The 19,167-nt window shown below is 40.5% G+C and overlaps 1 protein-coding gene across 2 annotated transcripts in view; it reads left to right on the top strand.

The window, feature by feature from the left end:
* The window catches only part of SEC61A2 (Sec61 translocon alpha 2 subunit), a 31,738-nt gene that overhangs the window by 4,949 nt on the left and 7,622 nt on the right, over positions 1-19,167 (top strand). The window contains exons 2-7 of one of the 2 annotated variants that reach the window (XM_012803329.1): positions 5,397-5,475; positions 10,293-10,424; positions 10,548-10,657; positions 16,738-16,891; positions 18,122-18,282; positions 18,568-18,765. In XM_012803329.1, the coding sequence (XP_012658783.1) occupies positions 5,415-5,475; positions 10,293-10,424; positions 10,548-10,657; positions 16,738-16,891; positions 18,122-18,282; positions 18,568-18,765 (816 nt within the window). In that variant the 5' untranslated portion in view covers positions 5,397-5,414. The remainder of the gene's footprint in view (positions 1-5,396; positions 5,476-10,292; positions 10,425-10,547; positions 10,658-16,737; positions 16,892-18,121; positions 18,283-18,567; positions 18,766-19,167) is intronic. The other variant, XM_023511358.1, reaches the window with a different exon arrangement.

Below are 19,167 nucleotides of genomic sequence, written 5' to 3'. Positions count from 1 at the left end.
GCCTCCCAAGTAGCTGGGACCACAGGTGCCCGCCACAACCCCCGGCTATTTTTTGGTTGCAGCCGTCATTGTTGTTTGGCGGGCCGTGTTGGATTCGAACCCGCCACCTTGGGTGTACATGGCTGGCGCCTTAGCCACTTGAGCCACAGGTGCCGCCCTTCACATTTCCATATATATTTTAAATTTAGCGTGCCAATTTCTGTAAGAAACCCTGCTGGGATTATTATTTGTATTGTTTTGAATTTATAGGGCAATATAAGAGAATTCCCATCTTGACAGTTATTGAATGTTCTAATCTAGGAGTCAATGAACTTTTTCTATAGAGGTTTAAATAGTAAATATGGGCCTGATGTGGTGACTCACACCTGTAATCCTAGCACTTTGGGAGGCCAAAGCGGGTGGGTTGCTTGGAGTTTGAAACCAGCCTGAGCTAGAGTGAGACACTCCTCCTGCCTTACCCCCATCTCTAAAAAATAGCCAGGTGTTGTGACGGGCACCTGTAGTCCTCAGTTACTTGGGAGGCTAAGGCAAGAGGATCACTTGAGCCCAAGAGTTTGAGGTTGCTGTGAGCTGTGGCACCATGGCACTCTACCACGGGTGACAGAGTGAGACTCTGTCTCAAAAAATAAAAAAAATAAAAAAAATAAAAATAGGTGGCGCCTGTGGCTCAGTGGGTAGGGCGCCAGTCCCATATACTAAGAGTGGCGGGTTCAAACCCGGCCCAGACAAACTGCAACAAAATAATAGCTGGGCATTGTGGCGGGCACCTGTAGTCCCAGCTACTTGGGAGGCTGAGGCAAGAGAATTGCCTAAGCCCAGGAGTTGGAGATTGCTGTGAGCTGTGATGCCACAGCACTCTCCCGAGGGCGACAAAGTGAGACTCTGTCTCTAAAAAATATAAATAAATAAATCCATAAATAAATAGTAAACATGACTTTGCAGCTATAATACAAAAACCCAGGAAGAGAAAATATAAGGAATGAGATTTCTAACTAGAAAAGAAGACTTTTTGTTTTTTTTAGAAAAGAATGACATTTTTCTTGTGACTGTTCCATGTAATAAATTAACTTATGCATTTTAAGTTGCTTTATTTTTTCTATATACTGTGTTTATATTCTTGCCATATTCTTGCCCAACTGTTTCCTTTGGTCTTTCTCATGCTTAGGCAACTCTCCCCAGTGTGGGTGATTGCTTGATTCTCTCTCCACTGAATGTCAAACAGGTTGTAGCCAATTTTCTATAGGGAGCGGTAGGAGGTGAGATACACTGAGAGAAGTGCTGGGCGTGCTGCCTGGCTCTGCCTTCTCTCTCCTTAGATTGCTGTGCGCTGCCTGCAGAGGGTTCTCACCTCCTCACAGAGGAGGGCCCCGGATTGTTCCCTAGTTGCCAATATGCTGGGGCCTGTTATACTCCGCTTCTCTGTGGAAGGGTCAGCCGCCTTGCTCACTTCTTCCCAGCTGTTGTTTCTACTCCCTCTTAACCGGAGGAGGGAAAAAGATCAGGCTACCTGTACAGTGTGCCCGCCTCCAGATTTGGAGTGGTATTGTGGTGGTCAGTAGCAGTTTTGTGATGGTCTCTTTTCTCCTGGACAGTTTAGTGTTTTGGACCGTGACCGCCACTGTTCAGGTTTTTTTTGGAGACAGAGTCTTACTAAGTCACCCTCAGTAGAGTGCTGTGATGTCACAGCTCACAGCAACCTCAAACTCTTGGGTTTAAGCGATTCTCTTGCCTCAGCCTCTCAAGTAGCTGGGACTACAGGCACCCGCCACAACGCCTGGCTATTTTTGTTGTTGTTGCAGTTGTCATTGTTTAGCAGGCTTGGGCCGGGCTTGAACCGCCAGCCTTGGTGCATGTGGTGAGTGCTGTAACCACTGTGCTCTGGGCACCAAGTCACCAGCAGTACTTTAAGTTTATACCCCTTCTCTTGTTTGGCTCCTTTGCTTTGTTTCTCTCAGTACTGTACTGTAGTTTGTCATATTTATAAAAAAAGAAACTTTAGACAAAAGAAGCTTTATAGTTTATTTGAACATCATTTATTTGAACATTAAAGGATTTGTGAATCTGACAGGATTCTACTGGAAGAGGTTCACAGCTCCAGGGGAGAGGGCAGCACACTTTGATAGGCTGAATGTGCAAGTGAAGAAATGGCTTGATGGGCGGCACTAGATGTTTGCTGTATTTGGGGAGTTCTCTATAGAACTATGTGGCTGCTTACTCCCTGTGATTGGCTGAAGCTTGATTCAGAATTAATCAATTGCTGGAATGCCTCTAAGTTCAGTTTGGATTTGCTTATATTTGGGATATAGAAACAACTGCAGGCAAGTGGCCTTTTGCTTATGTTTCATTTAACAAGTTAGAACCAATTATCATATATAACGCAAAGTTTGGAACTCTGCGACTATGACAGATGCATAGCAAAGAGCTCCTGTTGCTCCCAACTGTTATAAATGATCTTGTAGCTATGGGGTTTACTAAGACAAATCAAATACAAGTTTTTTAGCTTTTTTTTTTTTTTTTTTTTTTTAGAGATAGTCTTTCTCTGTTGCCCAGGCTGGAGCCCGGTGGTTCTTCTTAGGCACGATCATAGCTCACTGCAGCCTTGAGCTTTTGGGCTCAAGTGGTCCTCCTGCCCAGCCTCCTGTGTAGCTGAGACTATAGGCGTGCACCACCAAGCCCAGGTTTAGAAACCAATTTTAATAATCCCACTGACAACAGGGAAGGAGGGTATATTATTATTTGGGGGAGGTTGGCCAACTTTATCTTGTTCAGTTTGCCACAAGACAGGTAAGCATGGAGGTGACGGCTGTCTCTGTTCAGGACGACGTTGGACAAATGGGCCTGTTTCCCACTTATGGAATATTTTGATAATGGACAGTCCTGTGTGTTATTAGGTTGTTTTAGACAGTTCTTTATTCCTCATCTTTCACCTTAACTGAAGAGTATCTGCAACTACGGGGTGCACATGGAATATGTGTGCTTTGTGCTTCACCAGTTTTGTTTCCCAGCTAATAAGTTTAGGGCTCTAAAGAGATTAAAGTTATGAGCTGAGTATGGTGCATGTGCCTATAGTCCCAGCTACTTGGGAGGCTGAGGAGGGAGAACTGTTTGAGCCCAGGAATTTGAATTGTAGTGAGCTATGTTATATCACTACATTTTAGCCTGGGTGAGAGAGTGAGACCCCATCTCTGGGGGAAAAAAAAAAGAGAAAGATTTAGATTGACCACATGAGTTGGTTAAAATTGCTAGCAATAAAACAGCAACTTGAAGTACTGTAAAAAAGAAAAAATGGCGACATCTTTTGGAACATTAAAAAAATCAGTTTCACATAGAGAAGATTTTTGGAATTGGTATTTACCTTGTGTCTGAAGCCCGCATGGTTAAGGAGAGGGTAAAGCCAGGTGTTGTATCCTAAACCTGGGTCCTATAATAGGAAGCAATCTGAAGTTAATGCAGTTTTTTCCCTGACCCCAAATTAATATTTTCTCATTATAGAAAATCTGATAAATTCTGAAAAGAATAAAGAAGAAAAAGTCAACCACAATCTCACCAACTACAGATAGTATTTAGGATTTAAAAAACTATTTACTTCCAGTTTTATTTTGTGTACATATTTTTATAGTGTTGAACTTGATGCAGTTTTTACCTTTGTTTTTACCGGAGTTTCTTAGTAGTGGCAATATTGAGCTTGAGGCAGGACTAATTCCTTGTCATGGAGGACTGTCCTGTGTCTCGTAGGAGGTTTCGTAGCAGCCCTGCCTCTGCTCACTGCAGTTCAGTAGCATCCCCCAACCCCTAAGTTGTGACAGCTAGAAATGTCTCCAGGACTTTGCAGAAAGCCTTTTGGGGGCAAACTACTTCAAGTGTAGAACTGCTATTTTATACTTAATTTATAATGTAAACACTTCCTCATATTGTTCTAAATTTTATAAGCGTGGTTTTTAGTGGCTGTATAATATTTCATTGTGTATATTATATTGAGTCTTACATCTAGGAATGGCTGTCTTTAGTACCCATAGCTTTGCAAAATCATTCTGTGACTAGGCAGATATTTTATAATCTACTGGTGGAGTATTCTTTTTTTTTTTTTTTTTTTAGACAGAGTCTCACTCTTTTGCCCTGAGTAGAGTACTGTAGTGTCATGGTGCACAGCAACCTCAAACTCTTGTGCTCAAGTGAATTCTTGCCTCAGCCTCCCAAGTAACTGAGGCTACAGGTACCCACCACAATGCCTGGCTAGTTTTTCTATTTTTAGTAGAAATGGAGTTTCTTGCTCAGGCTTGTCTCAACTCCTGAGCTCAGGCAATCCACTCTGAGAGTGGGAGTATTCTTTTTGATTATGGTAAAAAAAATATATAGAATTTACCATCATAAGCACTTTTAGTGTAATTTAGTAATGTTTGTTATAGTCACATTGTTGTGTGATAGCTTTCTATTTTGATAGAAATATTTACTAGTGCAATGCATGAAGTAATGATTTCTGTTGTTTTATTTTTATTTTTGTTTATTTATTTTTTAGACAGAGTCTTACTATGTCACCCTTGGTAGAGTGCTGTAGCGTCACAGCTCACAGCAACTTCAAACTCCTGGGCTTTAGCGATTCTCTTGCCTCAGCCTCCCAAAGAGCTGGGACTACAGGTACCCATAATGCCTGGCTATTTTTTTTTTTTTTTTGGTTGTTGTCGCAGTTGTCATTGTTGTAGCTGGCCCCAGCCAGGGTTGAACCTGCCACCCTTGGTGCATGTGGCCAGTGCTATAACCACTGTGCTACAGGTGCTGAGCCTGTTTTTTTTTATTTTTTTATTAAAGAACTTTATCCCAGGCTCGGTGCCTGTGGCTCAAGTGGCTAAAGCACCAGCCACATACACCTAAGGTGGCGGGTTCGAATTCAGCCCTGGCCCGCCAAACAACAATATTGGCCACAACCAAAAAAAAAAAAATAGCTGGGCATTGTGGCGGGCGCCTGTGGTCCCATCTGCTTGGGAGGCTGAGGCGGGAGACTCGCTTGAGCCCAGGAGTTGGAGGTTGCTGTGAGCAGTGAAGCCATGGCACTCTACCCAGGGAGACAGCTTGGGGCTCTGTCTCAAAAAGAAAAGAACTTTATCCTTAGGATATACTTGTTTTTGTTATAGAACACAAGACATAGTTTTGTAAAGGCATTAAGCTGGGGGCAAACCTGTAGTCCCAGCTACTTGGGAGGCTCCGGCAGAACCCCAGGAGTTTGAGGCTGCTGTGGGCTATGCTTGCACCTGCAGATAGTCACTGCATTCAAGCCTGAATAGCATAGTGAGCCCCATCTCTTTTTAAAGAAGTATTGCCAAAAGTGTGAGATTGTATTATAAATTAAGTACAAACTTTATGTAATACATTTTTATAAAATATTTTGTGTAATATTTTAGATACCACTGTTTGGAATCATGTCATCGGATTCTGCAGATCCTTTCTACTGGATGAGAGTTATTCTTGCATCCAACAGAGGTACCCACTTTTCCTTTTGCCTTTGTACTACTACTCACAAGTACATGTAAAAATACGGATTAAAAATTATCTTTCAATGTCTACAGGGAGGGGAAGGATATGAAAAAAGGCCATTGCCTGGCAAAGAGCCCAACATGTCAATAATGGCATCGCCATGTGCTTACTGTAGTAATAGACAGACATCTATCCTTTGGTTCTCAAGGACTAAAAAGCCCTGATACACAGTGTCAGAAGAGATGATGCCCAATCAGCCTTAGAATTGAAGTCCAGCGTGGGCCAGTGGGAGAGGAAAGTCTGAGCTAAGGCAAACAGCATAACGCAGCATAACAGTGGTGGTCTGGGAAATTGTGGACAGGGATGCTGGTTAGAAAAGCTGGAGAGGTAGTGGAGGCTGGATCATGCGGTTTCTTGCATTTAAGAAATAGTGCTTGAGCCGGGCATCATGGCACACATCACCTCAGGAGACTGAGCCGGGAGGACCGCTTGAGGGCAGCCTGAGCCACGTGATGGCACCCTGTCTTAAAATAAAAGGAAGGGAATAGTGCTTGCCTGTTTTGTAAACACCTCAGATAGCTGGAAGGCATTTTTTGTGTGTGTGTATATATATATATATTTTTTTTTTTGGATAGCAAATAGGCTGTAGAAGGACTGTATTTAAGGATGATAGGAAACTTTTGCAGGCCACTAGGGACCTCTCTTGTCATATATTTGCTTTTTTCTTATTTTATATCATTAGCAATGCTACAATAGAGGCTATCCCATACTTCTATAATTTTTCAAAACAATGAATTCCTACAAGTTGACTTTGGTCACAATATACTTAAATTTTTTTTACAATTTAAAACAATTTTTATTTATTTATTTTTAGAGACAGAGTTTTACTTTGTCATCCTCTGTAGAGTGCTTTACCGTCACAGCTCACAGCAACCTCCAGCTCTTGGGCTTAGGTATTCTCTTGCCTCAGCCTCCTGAGTAGCTGGGACTACAGGTACCTGCCATAATGCCTGGTTATTTTTTTTGTTGCAGTTTGGCTGGGGCCGGGTTTGAATCCACCACCCTCGGCGTATGGGCCCGGTGCCCTACTCACTGAGCCACAGGCACTGCTCTATTTTTATTTATTTTTATTTTTATTTTTTGAGACACTCACTATGTTGTCCTTGGTAGAGTGTTGTGGCGTTACAGCTCACAGCAACCTCAAACTGCCTCATCCTCCCAAGTAGCTGGGACTGCAGGCACCCGCCACAAGGCCTGGCCAATTTTCTGTTGCAGTTGTCATTGTTTAGCTGGTCCAGGCTGGGTTTGAACCCGTGACCCTCGGTGTATGTGGCTGGTGCCATAACCACTGTGCTATGGGGTGCCGAGCCTCAATTTAAAACAAAAGCTTACATTTTTGATAGATAAAGCTAAATTGTCTTCCTAAAGAGCTATGTTATTTTACACTTTCGGCATGAAAAGGACCATTTCTCTTCCAACAGGGTATACTGTTAGTGTTTTGGTCTTTGTCAATTAGGTGAACGTTGACATCTTTAATTTGTACTTCTTTAAATATTGGTGAGCTTGAACATCTTTTTTTTTTTTAATATAGGCAGTCTCCAGGTTACACACAAGATAGGTTCTGTAGGTTTGTTCTTAAGTGGAATTTGTATATAATTTTGAATAGGTACATTTACCTATTACTTGTAATAGCCTCTCTAAATGTGAATTGTACATTAGTTAGATGTTTTCAACTCAAAGACTTGCTGTAATGGCTTCTGTTAGTTCAGTGCTAGTTGTATGTAAGTCAGATGTTTGTAGTTTGGGGACTGCCTATAGAGATGTATCTTTTTTATTTCAATAGATCTGGGGGGGGTCCATGGTGAATCCTGTCACATATACTATTGGTTGTGTCTGTGTGGCAAGGTGTAGCCATTTAGCCACCAGCTGAATAGCCTATGTTGTAGCCCACAGGTGATTTTTCATCCCTCACCTCCTCCTGTCCCTTCCTTCTGAGTCTTCAGTGTCCATTGTAGCACTCTGCGTGACTTTGTGTAGCCGTAGTTTAGCTCCGACATGTGGACTTTATTTTTCTGTGCCTGAGTGGTTTCAGTTAGGATAATGGCCTCTCGTTCCAGCCAAGTTGCTGCAGGAGATAGGTCACTACTTATCACTGGGTAGTACCCTGGCGTATATAGCCCGCATTTTCTTACCCTTTAGCAGATGGCATTTAGATTGATTGCATATGTCTGGGGTTGTGAATAATGTTGTGATAAACATTCAAGTGCATCACTTTATATTTTTATTGAGTTATTTGTATTTCTTCTGTGATGTGGCTTTTCCTTACTGTGTTAAAATATTTTTGTTGTAAGTAATAGAAAATCACTGACTAATTTAAACATAAAAATGGAATTTGTTGTTAAGATATGAATTATTTTTTAAAATCCAAAGAGGAGGTAAACCGCTAGGTTTAGGATAGTGGGAACCAGGCAGCTCTCAGCCCTCAGCAGCAGGGATTTTTTTTTTTTTTTTTTGAAACAGCCTCAAGCTGTCCCCCTGGGTAGTGCTGTGACATCACAGCTCACAGCAACCTCCAACTCCTGGGCTCAAGTGAGTCTCCTGCCTCAGCCTCCCAAGTAGCTGGGACCACAGGCGCCCGCCACAACCCGCCACAATGCCTGGCTAATATTTTGGTTGCAGCTGTCGTTGCTTGGTGGGCCCAGGCTGGGTTTGAACCCACCACCTTAGGTGTATGTGGCTGGAGCCTTAGCCACTTGAGCCACAGGCACCAAGCCAGCAGCAGGGATTTTTGAGCCTCATCTTTGTGATTCAGCCCCAACAGCTCCCAGATTCCTTATTTCTCAGTTTAGAATCCAAGTTACCAGTATATACCAGGCTTGATCAGGTTTGGTTAGAGTTCCAGGGTTACACAGTGGAGATTTTGGTGCTGGGTGACTGCTTCTGTATTGTAGGTATTGTATTTTCCTGAAAAAGCATCCTGAGGAACAGACACATCTCATGTCTGCTGTTCTTTTTAAAATAGGTTCGTTCACTTTTTAATTGATCTATAAGAGCTCTTTGCATATTAGAAGTATGAATTCTTGCCATTTGTGATTGAATATTTTTATTTTAACTGCCGTGCTTCCTTTTGCATAACTTTCACAACGTAAGGAAATTTCATAGTTCTGAATAATCGTATCTCCCAACATTTTCTTTTTTGTCGTCCTTAGAAAAACTTCCTCTTTTTCCATGATAATAGGCTGCTTACCCATATTTCCCTCTAGTTCTGTTGTTGTTTATCCTTTATGTCTAAATTTCCTAAACATGCAGCGTGTATTTTGATTTAATTCATGAGATAAGGAATCCAGGTTTAATTTTCTAAAAATGGCCAATTATTTGCCAGCATCCATGTGTTTTTCTTTTTGCTGTTGATCTGAAGTGCCACACTTTTTAAAAGTTTCATTGAAGGTGATTTGGATCTATTTCTTTTTTGTTGTTGTTGCAGTTTGGCCAGGGCTGGGTTTGAACCTGCCACCCTCGATTTGTGGGGCCCACACCCTACCCACTGAGCCATAGGTGTTACCCTGGATCTATTTCTGAACTAGATCTGTTGGGTGGTAATAAATTCTGGTATTCTGACTCAAGGAAAAAAAAAAACCTTTCTAAGGACTTCCTTTAACAATAAAAATGTTGGCTCAGTGCCCGTAGTTCAGTGGTTAGGGTGCCAGCCACATACACCGAGGCTGGCAGGTTTGAACCTGGCCTGGGCCTGCTAAACAACAGTGACACTGTAGCAACAACAAAAATAGCCAGGCGTTGTTGTGGTGGGTGCCTAGTCCCAGCTAATTGGGAGGCTAAGGCAAGAGAATTGCTTAAGCCTAAGAGTTTGAGGTTGCTGTGAGCTGTGATGTGATGGCACTTTACCGGGGCAACATAGTGAGACTCTAAAATAAAATAAAATAAAAAATTTTGCATGGATATGTGGCACACTCCCTCCGGGTAGGACAGACACACCTGTAGTATGATTTTACCTGTCATGTGTAAATTACATAACCTAATATTTGTACCCTCGTATTAATTTGGAATTTAAAAGATGAGAAAAAAACAATAAAAATTATTTTTATCTTTTGTTATTAAAGATCTGAGAAGATGTCAGGAATCCCCTAGGGTGGAATATTTCCTCTTGTTAAGTGAAACTTTTCAGTATTTCTAAAAGCTTTGTGGGAGTGATGTGGCAGTGATCCACAAGGGTGTCATCTGGACCATGTGGGCCACTTAGTTCTATACCTTCCTTTACAAAATTGACTGACTTAGTTTTCTTACTTTTCACTATAAATACAATACATATTTTCTGTAATGAAAAACTTGGAAAGTAGAGGAGAACAAAGTCATCCATAATACCACCGGGTAAAAAATAAAGGCAAACCAGAGGACTGAAGTAATAGGAAGCTCTTACTCCACTCAAACAGCAGGTGAAATCAAGCTGTAGGTACCCTTTTTAAATTTGTTTTTTGCTACCTACTGTGTCACAAACATTTTTAATGTTACTTAATATTCTGCAACATAGTTTTAGATGTCTTTCGAAGTAATTTTAGATTTTGCATTAGAAATTACAAAATATTGGCTGGGCATGGTGGTGCTCAGGCAATCCACCTGCCTGGAAGCTGAGGAGTGTGTTAATAAATGAGAGCTCTTTTTAGCGATTTATGTTTAAGGAATGAAATTTTGCTTAATAAACATTTAAGCACGTGTCTTAATAGAGGTAATTTGGGACTGGGACACTTGTAAATTAATCCGTATTGTCTACAGTAAAAATTGTTTGCTTCTTTCCCCTTCCTTTATAGGAACTTTAATGGAATTGGGTATCTCCCCAATTGTAACATCTGGTTTGATTATGCAGTTGTTAGCTGGAGCCAAAATCATCGAAGTTGGAGATACACCCAAAGACAGAGCTTTATTCAATGGAGCCCAGAAACGTGAGCATTACTATAATTAAAGAGCTCTTTCCAAATTTGAGACTGTTTGTGGTAATGGTGTTTTCTATGGTCCTTTTTGCCTTTGATTTAAGCATGTGCTCCTCTTCCCCTGATTTTTATCAGTATTTGGTATGATCATCACCATTGGGCAAGCCATTGTGTATGTGATGACGGGGATGTACGGGGACCCGGCAGAGATGGGCGCTGGCATCTGTCTCCTTATCATTATTCAGGTAAGAAATTTTCTTTTTTTTTTTTAATTTTTGAGATCATTAGAAACCTTTTCATTTCTCTTTTACTAACATGTAATTTTGTTTAAGATCAATGGTTTCAAAAGCAACAATGAATTAAACCCAAATAAAATTCTCTAAACCAGTCTATCAACCAGCCAACAAAAAACAAACCGAGCCTTCTGGAAAGAACTCCAACAAGCATGATCTAATCTAATATCACCCTTTGACTTAAATCACGAGCTAACATAGGAAGAATTAAAACTTCTCACACAACCGCCACTGCTCGCTCCTACTTTAGCATCTGATCTTTGACCAGACCAGAAATCTCTGAACTAAAAGGGAAGGGAATTAGAAGGTTGAGGTTTGGCCACTTACTAAGCATCCAGTAATGCTCAGATACCATACAGGGCTCAACCAAGTGTACACTTGTCAAGGGGCTATGATGAGGACTTTCTGCAGCTCCAGTGTGAATAAATACATGATGAAGGGTAGTGGTGGTTGTAGAAATCTCTTGAAAGCGCTTGGTCTTCACAGGTCCATCCTGTGTCTGAGAGGTGAGAGGCCCATGGTATGAAGTATCTTGCCTCTGGCTCCCAAAGTCCTATTTTCATATGCAGATAACAAAACAGTTTGATCCCTTTTTTCTTTTCTAATAATTCTTTAGGATAGCGATTGATAGATTTCTTACTTTTTTCATTTTCTTTTAAATTATTTGATTACAATATTTTGATTACTGAAGTGCTATGTATAAATTGTGTTGATTTAAAAAATAAAATTTATTCCATATCATAGCCTCGTAGCGACACAATATCGAGAATTATGGATCACCTGTATTTCATCGGTTCTAAGATGCACATTTTTCACATTTTGATGTCCCAGTTAATGGTTTCTTGTACCTGCTGTCAGCCAGCTGTCAGTTGTGACAGCTGTTGTTGCTTGTGCATGTGTGTTGGTTTGGTGACGGCTGTTCATGTCACTATTACATCAGTGGGGCATGTGCACTGTTGACGAAATAGATGTTTGAGTTTATTTGCTATCTCAATTGTCTTCAAAAAATCTGTTGTGATTTGTTATTGAAATGAAAGTTACTGTGTATACAGAAAGGTGCAGAATAGCAAGTTAGATGATAAATACCTCTGCCTAAGTTAAAGTACCTTTTGTTATAAGTAGAAAATGAAATGTCTTTGTAATAAGGTATTATGTCATGGGTTAATTGGCAGTGTTCTTTTTTTTTCCTTAGTGGTACACAAAGTAATGGTGTTTTAAATAATATCTCAGAGTCAGTGAAGGACTATATATACTCACATAATTATGTTCCATGGATTTTTAAAATGGTTGCTTCTGAATGGAATTTTTAAAGACCAGCATAATTATCACTGTACTATGTATCTTAAAGTGTGTAAAGTTTAGAAGATAATTCTCTATTGTACAGTCCTTAAAAATTAGTCCTTAGACAAATTATCCAAGAATAAATTGCAGTTAAGTTACATGATACTTATATTTATTGTGTTTTGAAAAGAAGTTCATTTAAGTTAACCTGCAATGAATATTTGGGAGTCCTGGTTATCTTGGAAAATATGAGTAAATTTGTCTACTCTGTGAAACTAAAGTTAGTTTAGGGAATTTTTTTCTAATGGTTCAGAAGATCAAGCTCACAAAAACATTTTTAAATAACCCCAAATACCCGTTTATATATTATTGAGAAATATGGCTGGCTGAGACTGACGTAGTTGACCATTCTTTTTTTTTTTTCTTTTTTTGGTAAGAAACCTTATATAGGAAGCCAATTAAAAGATTGTTTGGTGAGCATAATTCATAACAAGGAGAGTTACCTTGTCCAAGCGTTTCTTATCATCATTGACAATAAGGATGGTTTTTCTGATGAGATGGAAGGACTTTATTATTTGACTGGGAATTTCTAGTGGATTATCAGGGTCTTTGGTAGCTTTCAGAGCCTGGTATATTCCCTTCTGGTAGCAGATACATTTCCTTAAGGAATAACAGTGTCTTTATTTCTCCATTTACAAATGACTTAATAGGCAAATTTTTAGCTCTTGGAATTTAGAGGAAGAAGAGGTGCGATGCATGGGGAGAGAAACTCCTCCGGAGATTGACTTTGGTGTCTATTTGCTCAGGATTGCTTCATGCTCTTTTTTGGATTGTTGAGGGTATTAGTAGGACAGTTTTTACCTTACGTTTTATTTATAGCATTTCCTTTATGTAACCTATAGTTTAGAATGACCATGATTTATTTTATTTTATTTTACTTTATTTTAATGAGGTAGGGTCTTGTTCTATTTCCTGGGTAGAGTGCAGTGGTATCATCATAGCTCACAGCAATCTCAAACTCCTGAAATGAAGCAATCCTCCTGCCTCAGCCTCCTAGGTAGCTAAGACTATAGGCATGTGCCCCAGTGCCTCACTAAGTTTTCATTCATTCATTCATTCATTCTGATTTACTTATTTTGAGATAGAGTCTTCGTCTGTTGCCCCAGACTAGAGTACCATGGTGTCAGCATAGCTCACAGCAACCTCAAACTCTCAGGGTTCAAGTGATCCTCCTGCCTCAGCCTTCTGAGAAGCTGAGACCACAGGTGCCTGCCATAATGTCCAGCTGACTTTTTTATTTTTAGTAGAGATGAGATCTTACTCTTGCTGAGATCAGTCTCAAACTCCTGAATTTAAGCGATTCTCCCACTTTGGCCTCTCCAAGTGCTAGGATTATAGGCGTGAGCCACGGTGCCCAGCCAAGTTTTTATTTGTGTTGCCCAAGCTGGTCTCTAACTCCTGGCCCCAAGAAATACTCTCATCTCATGCTTCCAAAGCACTAGAATTACAGATAAGAGCCACTGCACCCAGCCAACCCTGATTTTTTTTTGCAGTTTTTGGCTGGGGCCAGGTTTGAACCTGCCGCCCCACCATGTGGGGTCGGCGCCCTACTCCTTGAACCTCAGGCTCTGCCCTACCAACCCTGATTTTTAAAAGACACTCAGAAGTGGCACTTAGTGCATTATACATTAGTAAAATTTCTGTGGTATCTTAGAAAGGATTTAGTTAGACTCCTAGGAAACCACAGCTGAGTAATTCTTGGTTAATTAGATAAAGGATTGACTTCAGTTATGTATTTAAATTGGTATTAAATGGAGGCAAGCTATTTTGGTGTTTATTTTCAGTATTCAGAGATCCAAGAATGGAACAAGGGAAGTGCCTACTTACTGACTTGTTTACACAAATTCTGGTGTATAAGTACTTGTTTTGCGGTTAACTTTTCTACTGTTAATGTATAAAGAAATGTGCTATATTTGATCCCAGGTGGGTAGTGACCCATTTGTGTCTTTCCAAGATACTGTTAACATTGAAACTGTGGATATACTGAAGAGCTGGGATTGGATCAGTGTGTTTTCACATAGGTTTTGAAAACCGTGGAAGCTATTTCTCACCTTATTTGTTCTTGTTTCAACTAGTGAGTTTTGCAATCTAAATAGCAAGTCTTGACTAAAATTTTCAAAACTAATAGAAAATATCATTGTGCATGGCATGTACCGATGGTCGGTATGTTGTGTCACACTGAGTTGTGGGTATGTGCATGCACAGGGTTGAAGTGTGAAGTGGTATTTTCATGATCCAGTGTGATCATGCAGTTAGCGTCCTCTCATCACGGTGCTGTCACTGAGGTGCTGCGACCACTTCCTGCGTTCTCATCCCTTCTCAGACATGTGTGGTATGTGCTGTGATATGTGAATCGATTTCCTTAGATTATGGAAACCTTTTCTCATTTTTCTTTAATTTCTTTCTTCCTTTGGAAGAGCGTAAGAGTTTGATTTCCACAGAACATACATGAGTGAGTCATCTATGGCCATACCACCCTGAACGTGCCTGATCTTGTCTGCTCTTGGAGGCTGATCAGGGTTGGGCCTGGGCACGCTTGGCTGGGAGAACATACACGAGCCCTTCTGCAGTAGCTGGGCGCTGTTCTGGAGGGGGGTCTGGAGAATAACAGTTGTTTGGGGTTGCTGTGTGATTTTGGACAGGTCATTGATCCAGAGCCCTCAATAGTGCTTTTTGGTTCATGGACAGCTATTATTCCTGGCATGAGGATGGGTTTCTACATTATGAGTGGGGGTCTTCACTTACTCATTACATCACTGTGGCCAAACAAAATCTGGTAGTAAGTCCTAACTACTTCTCACTTTGTCAGAATGTCATACTTGGTTTTTGCATAATAAAGAATTAGCATCATCACTGTTAGAAATTTTGAGAAGTGTACCTTTTTTCCAGTTCATTGAAAGTCATACAAAAGACTGTAAGCACACGAGTTAGGCTTTTTACAACCTTTGAAATGGCAATGGAGGGAAAAAACAACACTGTTAAGGTAAGTATGCTTAAAATGGTCCCAGGCTGTCAGTTCCAGCACTGGTCCAACAGTGATACTGGGTGAAGTGAAGAGATAGGGTGAGCTGCTTCACAGCAGGAAGAATGGAAGTGATCTGCTCACTTCTGCAGAAGGATGTCCTCACATGGGGACATGTGTGGGATTAGGGGCATAGAAGCATAGTTTTTTCCCTCTTGATTAGGTTACTCAAGTGCTGGGAAGGGGTCATATGGCTGAGGAGGTCACTGGCAAGGCTGGGATTGTTTTTAATTGATGCATACTTTTTCTAAGGAAAAGAAAGTTAGCAATGCTCAGTGTCACATCAATTAAAGCTAGTATGCTTTCATTTTTAAAAAAATATTAGGAGCTTAAAAATTTAGTGAACTCTTAACTGTTCAGATTTACATTTTGTCTTTGTCACTGTATATATAAAATGTATTTTACACTGTTATTTGGTACATATTAATTTGTGACTTCTGTATGCATGGTACAGACAGGGTGGCAGAAAAGTATATACATTTTAAGAAACCATATTACAATTATAATACTCAGCCACATACAGTGGCTCATGCCTGTAATCCTAGCACCCTGGGAGGCCAAGGAGGGTGGATTGCTTAAGCTCAGGAGTTCAAGACTACCCTGAGCAAAAATGAGACCCCACCTCTACTAAAAATAGAAAAATTAGCTTAGGCATAGGCTCACTTGAGCCCAGAGTATGAAGTTGCTGTGAGCTATGATGATGCCACAGTACTCTCCCCAGGACGACAGAGTGAGACTCAGTCTCAGAAAAAATTGTAATACTCAGTATATACCAATAACATTGTTATCTTCTGTATTGTGTCTTGTATTTCTTGTAATTGTGGAAATCAAACATGATTTGAGTATTAAAAATGCCTTTCTTGGCTCGGTGCCTATGGCTCAAGTGGCTAAGGCGCCAGCCACGTACACCTAAGCAGGCGGGGTTTGAATGCAGCCCAGGCCGCCAAACAACAAGGATGGCTGCAACAAAAAATAGCTGGGTGTTGTAGCGGGCGCCTGTAGTCCCAGCTACTTGGGAGGCAGAGGCAGGAGAATCGCTTGAGCCCAGGAGTGGGAGGTTGCTGTGAGCTGTGACGCCATGGCATTCTACCCAGGAGGACAGCTTGAGGCTCTCTCTCAAAAAATAAAAATAAAAAATGCCTTTCTTAAAATGTGTATACATTTTTGGCACCCTCTGTATGATACATAAAATATTATCTGTATGATCCTTTTTGAGAAGTATCGACGTAGCCCTCAGGCCTCCCCTTTGATGGCAGTGTACAATTCCAGTCTTGTTAATGTACCATTACTCATTTGGCCTTTTAGTCACTTGGAGGTATGTGGGATGTTTTCAGTTTCTTGCTGTCATAAATTCTATAACTGTGATTATTTTTGTTTTAGTGTGCTTTTCAAGAAGGCTTTATTTAAACATTATAAGGGCAACTATTCAGATGATGTTCTTTAAGATGTCTGCTTTATAACGTAATGATCTTTCCAATCCTGTGATTTTCTGAACTGGCTTCTGACTAAACTTAAAGTGGGTCAAAAGAAGCAAGCAGTCATAATAGTGACGTTGCAACTTTGGGGTCTCAGTATTAAGAACGCCCATACTTTGGAAGTAGCCAGTGGTGCTCATCCCCTTCCCTGAGTTTGTTCTTGCTTCTGCTTACTTGCATTTCTTTCCCCACAGTTGTTTGTTGCTGGTTTGATTGTGCTGCTGTTAGATGAGCTGCTACAGAAGGGTTACGGCTTGGGGTCTGGTATTTCCCTCTTTATTGCCACCAACATCTGTGAGACCATTGTCTGGAAGGCCTTTAGTCCCACTACCATTAACACTGGCAGAGGTACATTGCACAGTGACTGCAACTGCACGAGTTTTGCTGGATGTGTGCTGAGAACAACCCACCGTGTAGCAGTACATGCCTGGAGCCACTCTGGTTTGCTCTCCTGGGGATCACGAGTGCTAATTGTTCCAAACCTAACGAGCAGAGATTTGTAGAGTATGCGCTACAACTACAGAAAGAACAGTATCTAAATTTTAGTCTCTGCTCATGGAAAGATTTTTAGAATTTTGTTTGTTAACCTTGCTTAAGCCACTGCAGCCATTTATTTGGCTGATTTAAGCATTCCCGGAGGAATAAAAAGGTAGTGAATTAAGATTTTTCAAATGGGGCTTGGCGCCCTAGTACAGTGGTTACAGTGCCAGCCACATACACCAAGGCTGATGGGTTCAAACCTGGCCCAGGCCTGCTAAACAACAATGACAACTGCAAAAAAAGTAGCCAGCTGTTGTGGTAGGTGCCTATAGTCCCAGCTACTTGGGAGGCTGAGGCAAGAGAATCACTTAAGCCCAAGAGTTTGAGGTTGCTATGAGTGGTGATGCCATGGCACTCTACCAAGGGTGACATAGTGGGACTCTGTCTCAAAAAAAAAAAAAGATTATTCAAATGAAGAAAAAAAAAGTTGTTGATTGTACCTGCAGGGAACACTAATACCTCTCTACTTTTCTAATTGGCTTTGTGATGGCACTAAAGTTTTGAAATAGTTCATTCTGTCTTTCCCCGCCCAGCTCTACATCATGGGCCATGCTATTCCAAGTGGTTAGTGTCTAAACTCTGATCCCAGCCTCAAGAAAGTAGGCACGATAGTTCATTAACGTTCTTGGAACAATAAACTTAATGGCAAGCTTTGATAGAGTAATATATATATTTTGATTCTGATACCTTTTTCCTGCTTTGCTGCTGCTTTTTATTTTTCCTACAAATACTCTCTTCCTTTCCCTAACGTAAAGGAGAGGCAATGCAATATTTGCTTTGGTAAATTCTACTCTGTATGTTTTCATCAAGCATTGGCTTTTGAGAAAACTTCAGATTTATGCTAAAAGAAAAGATAAGTTTGCCTCAGTGATGTAAATATTTTTAGAATCTGCTCACATGGCTATATCGTGAAGCAAACATTGGCGAATTCTTTTGACTTACATTCTCTGCTGTATACTGGAGTTTCGAGGTTATTTGTTTTGACCTTTGGGATGACTTTGGACAATGGGTCTACAGTTCCTCTGTCTCGTTTCCCAGGTACTGAGTTTGAAGGTGCTGTCATAGCTCTGTTTCATTTGTTGGCCACCAGGACAGACAAAGTTCGAGCTTTACGGGAAGCTTTTTATCGGCAGAACTTACCCAATCTCATGAACCTCATTGCTACAGTTTTTGTGTTTGCTGTTGTTATATATTTTCAGGTAAGTATATAATGCTTTCACTGAAGTAAGTGGGATATTTTTATTTTGCTCTTAAAGAGAATGCTATTTGAAATGTTACTGTCTAGTAAGAGTTTTAAGATTTATTCAACCAAATAATTCCATAATTAGTCTCCAGACTCTTAATTTTAAGGTGTAAAATATTGGGGATATGAAATAGGAAAGGATTTTAAAGTCTCTGTACTTTTCATACTTCCCTGTTGTGATTTGTTTTCCCTTTCTGGCGTGTATTCTTATCTTGATATTTCTCTTAATTTTGTTTTTTAGGGATTTCGTGTTGACTTGCCTATTAAGTCAGCCCGCTATCGAGGACAGTATAGCAGCTATCCCATCAAACTCTTCTACACCTCGAACATTCCCATTATTCTCCAGTCTGCGTTAGTTTCAAACCTGTATGTTATTTCCCAGATGCTGTCTGTTCGATTTAGTGGCAACTTTTTAGTAAATTTACTAGGACAGTGGGCTGTGAGTATTATTTTTATTTATATTAAGTATTTAAAATATGTCATAATTTGCATTTCATGGTAGTATTTTTAATGAAATTAGACAGACATTTGAATAGTTACTATATAACATTTTCAGATTCACTGACCTATAGGAAAGTTTATTATTCATCTGGAAGAACTGGTAAGTGTAAAACTAAGATTGGCCAAGCATTTTTTATTTTCTATTGTCTAGGAAGAGTGTGTGCACGTCTCATCTGAATGACCTGTTAGGCTAAAATCACAGTTGCTTGTTTTTTTTTTTTTTGAGATAGAGCCTCAAGCTGTCCCCTTGGGTAGAGTGCTATGGCATCACAGCTCACAGCAACCTCCAACTTTTGGGCTCAAGCGAATCTCCTGCCTCAGCCTCCCAAGTAGCTGGGAC

The sequence above is a fragment of the Otolemur garnettii genome, unplaced genomic scaffold (assembly GCF_000181295.1).
Source record: "Otolemur garnettii isolate 467f Iridium unplaced genomic scaffold, OtoGar3 scaffold00019, whole genome shotgun sequence".
NCBI classification, from domain to species: Eukaryota; Metazoa; Chordata; class Mammalia; order Primates; family Galagidae; genus Otolemur; species Otolemur garnettii.
This window is presented reverse-complemented; position numbering and strand designations above follow the sequence as displayed.